We start from the raw sequence: 2,365 nt of genomic DNA on the forward strand, positions 1-2,365 counted from the left end.
TTGCGAAACAGCAGAGCCGCTTGAAGGCTGGCTCCCAAAATAATTATTCGAGATGGATAACAAAATTATTATTTTGTTTGCGATTTCTTTTTTTTTTTTTTGCTTTTGTCTTGCGGAAAATCCCCCTACCTTTCTTCCTGGTTAGTTACACCCAAACCGTCCGCTGTCACAAGACCCAACCAGTGTGCTCCCATGAAACTTGACCGGCTAGAAACAGGAACCCGAAAGAGACCCCGAGACAATCGGAATCCAACGGCCCCACCAGGCGGAACCCTTTTTTTCCGAGTGAGCTCTAGGAAGGGATGCGAGGGGGAAGCTAAATTGAGTTGCGTGCCGAGGGCCGCACGTGCGGGCGGTACAGGAGGGCTGCGGCGACTCGTCAGGGTGGCGGTTCCCGGGTGTTCTCGCCCGGTGCCTCTCGGCCTCTCCTGGGAGTTGGGGCTGTGGGCGGCTCGGACCCCGCTGAGGAAATCCTCAGAAGGGTTGTGTGGCCAAGAGCTGTTGATATTTACTGCCGTGCCCCAGGGCCTGTGCTTCAAGCTGTAGAACCCCCAAGGCCCCAGTCCTGGGCGCTCCCAGCAGCGCGGGGCTGGGGAGAGCGCGGGACCCAGCGCCGAGCACAGCGGCGTCCTTCGGAGAGGAGGGGACGCTCTGCTCCCTAGCGCGGCGTGGTGACTGCCTCAGCCCCCCCGTGTAGGTGTTAGCGAAGGGTTCTGGCCTTCTGACAGGAGCGCCGTGTGTGTTACAGGTGGGGCTGCTTGGCTCTTCGACATGGAGGAGAAACGAGACTCCAAACGCTTCTACGTCGGAGGGCTTGGCCACACGGTTTCTAAGGCGGAACTGCAGGAAAGGTTTGGCAAGTTTGGGCGTGTTTTGGACGCAGAGGTTGTTACCAGGAAAGATGATCAAGGTAACAGTTTTGCATCATCCTTTAAGTGTTAATTGTTTTTCAGTTTGTGGTGTGGAATGGAAATTTTGCTTCAGAGACACTGTTTTCAGGAAATAGCTTCATTTACGGTTTGAAAGGAAACACCAAAATTACATCGAAATTAACTGAATGTTTATCGTTGTTCAGGGAACCCTGTGAAAACTTTTGCTTACATCAGCATCAGCATTTCTGATGCCGACCTTAGAAAGTGTAAGTACTTTTTTTTTTTTTTAAGTAATTTGTGTTTTTGAGCCAAGTTGCAGTACTGCTAATGCATCTGATGTTGTAAAACCAGGGTGTGGTCAAGACAGACCCTGTTTTAGTCTGCTGTCATAGTCATTCCATTTTCTTTAAGCTGCAGTTTTATGGAAGTTGCTTTATTGGAGGTCTAGGTAGGCAGATATAAGCAGATTAAAAAGATCCCTTGTGACTGAAAGAGGCGATTTAAGAGTTCGTCCTGACCCTTTTATGAAAGGGTAGAGGAAATGTGCTTCACACACTTTCATCAGGTCCATAAAACATTAGAAGTGACTTGAGGTGAAAGGAAGCCCAGAAGGAGCATTTACATAAAGCAGGCTTCTGTTAAAGCATTTTTACAAATCCCAAAATAGTTGGATTACAAAACTACTGGCAGGGTTTTATAACCACCTGTGTAATATATAGCCTCAAAATGGCAGGTGAAGGTCCCCAAAGAGAGGGATTGGTAATATGCCCTTTTATCTAGGGAAGGATGTTTGAGTGTGAATAAAAACTAACCCAGCCCTTAATACTTCCTTAAATTCTACGTTAAACACTTTTCCCTTTTTTTTCAGTACTCCTTAACTATGTTTTTCAAAGTATAGAAGTTAAGTAGAGAATAGTCTATCTGACAGTAGTATGGAAACTTCAGAGTACATGTATCTGAATTTTCAGGTTTGTATTTGAATTGAACCCTGCAGACTTAAATGACTCTTTTGAAGTCAGAACTTCAATTTTGGATGTAGACCTTGTGTAAGATTAGGGTGTTAGACCTTTCGTAATACAAACTTAAATCAGGTGAGTAATGGAGTATAAGTATGCTAAAGAAACTTCAAACTATCATAGAAGGAGGCATAGTTAAGTCTAAAGTCTATTTTTTTAATGTAGAAAATATTCATTTCCCGTCTCCTTGTTTTACAGGCATGTCAGTTTTAAATAAAACAAAATGGAAAGGGGGGACACTGAAAATTGAGTTGGCCAAAGAAAGCTTTTTGCACAGGTAAAAATCTATTAAAATGTATGTTGTGGCCAAAGTTACCCTTTTTTCGTTTATCTGAAAACATTCTGGCTGCGCTTTAATCTGCTGCCCTCCTTTCTAGCTTTTATTTACATTGGTGAACTGTTTATCTGAAAACATTCTGGCTGTGCTTTCATCTGCTGCCCTCCTGTTCTTTCTAGCTTTTATTTACATTGGTGAAC

General features: G+C 44.5%; 1 protein-coding gene across 1 annotated transcript; it reads left to right on the plus strand.

Moving 5' to 3' along the window:
- The first annotated feature begins 771 nt into the window (after window positions 1-771).
- LOC104466801 (nucleolar protein 8-like) lies at window positions 772-2,169 on the plus strand. The gene is made up of 3 exons (XM_010080347.1): window positions 772-910; window positions 1,076-1,138; window positions 2,087-2,169. The coding sequence occupies exons 1-3, from the start codon at window positions 772-774 to the stop codon at window positions 2,167-2,169; spliced, it is 285 nt and encodes a 94-aa protein (XP_010078649.1).
- Window positions 2,170-2,365: the final 196 nt, after the last annotated feature.

The sequence above is a fragment of the Pterocles gutturalis genome, unplaced genomic scaffold, assembly GCF_000699245.1.
Source record: "Pterocles gutturalis isolate BGI_N339 unplaced genomic scaffold, ASM69924v1 scaffold13094, whole genome shotgun sequence".
Classification (NCBI taxonomy): domain Eukaryota; kingdom Metazoa; phylum Chordata; class Aves; order Pterocliformes; family Pteroclidae; genus Pterocles; species Pterocles gutturalis.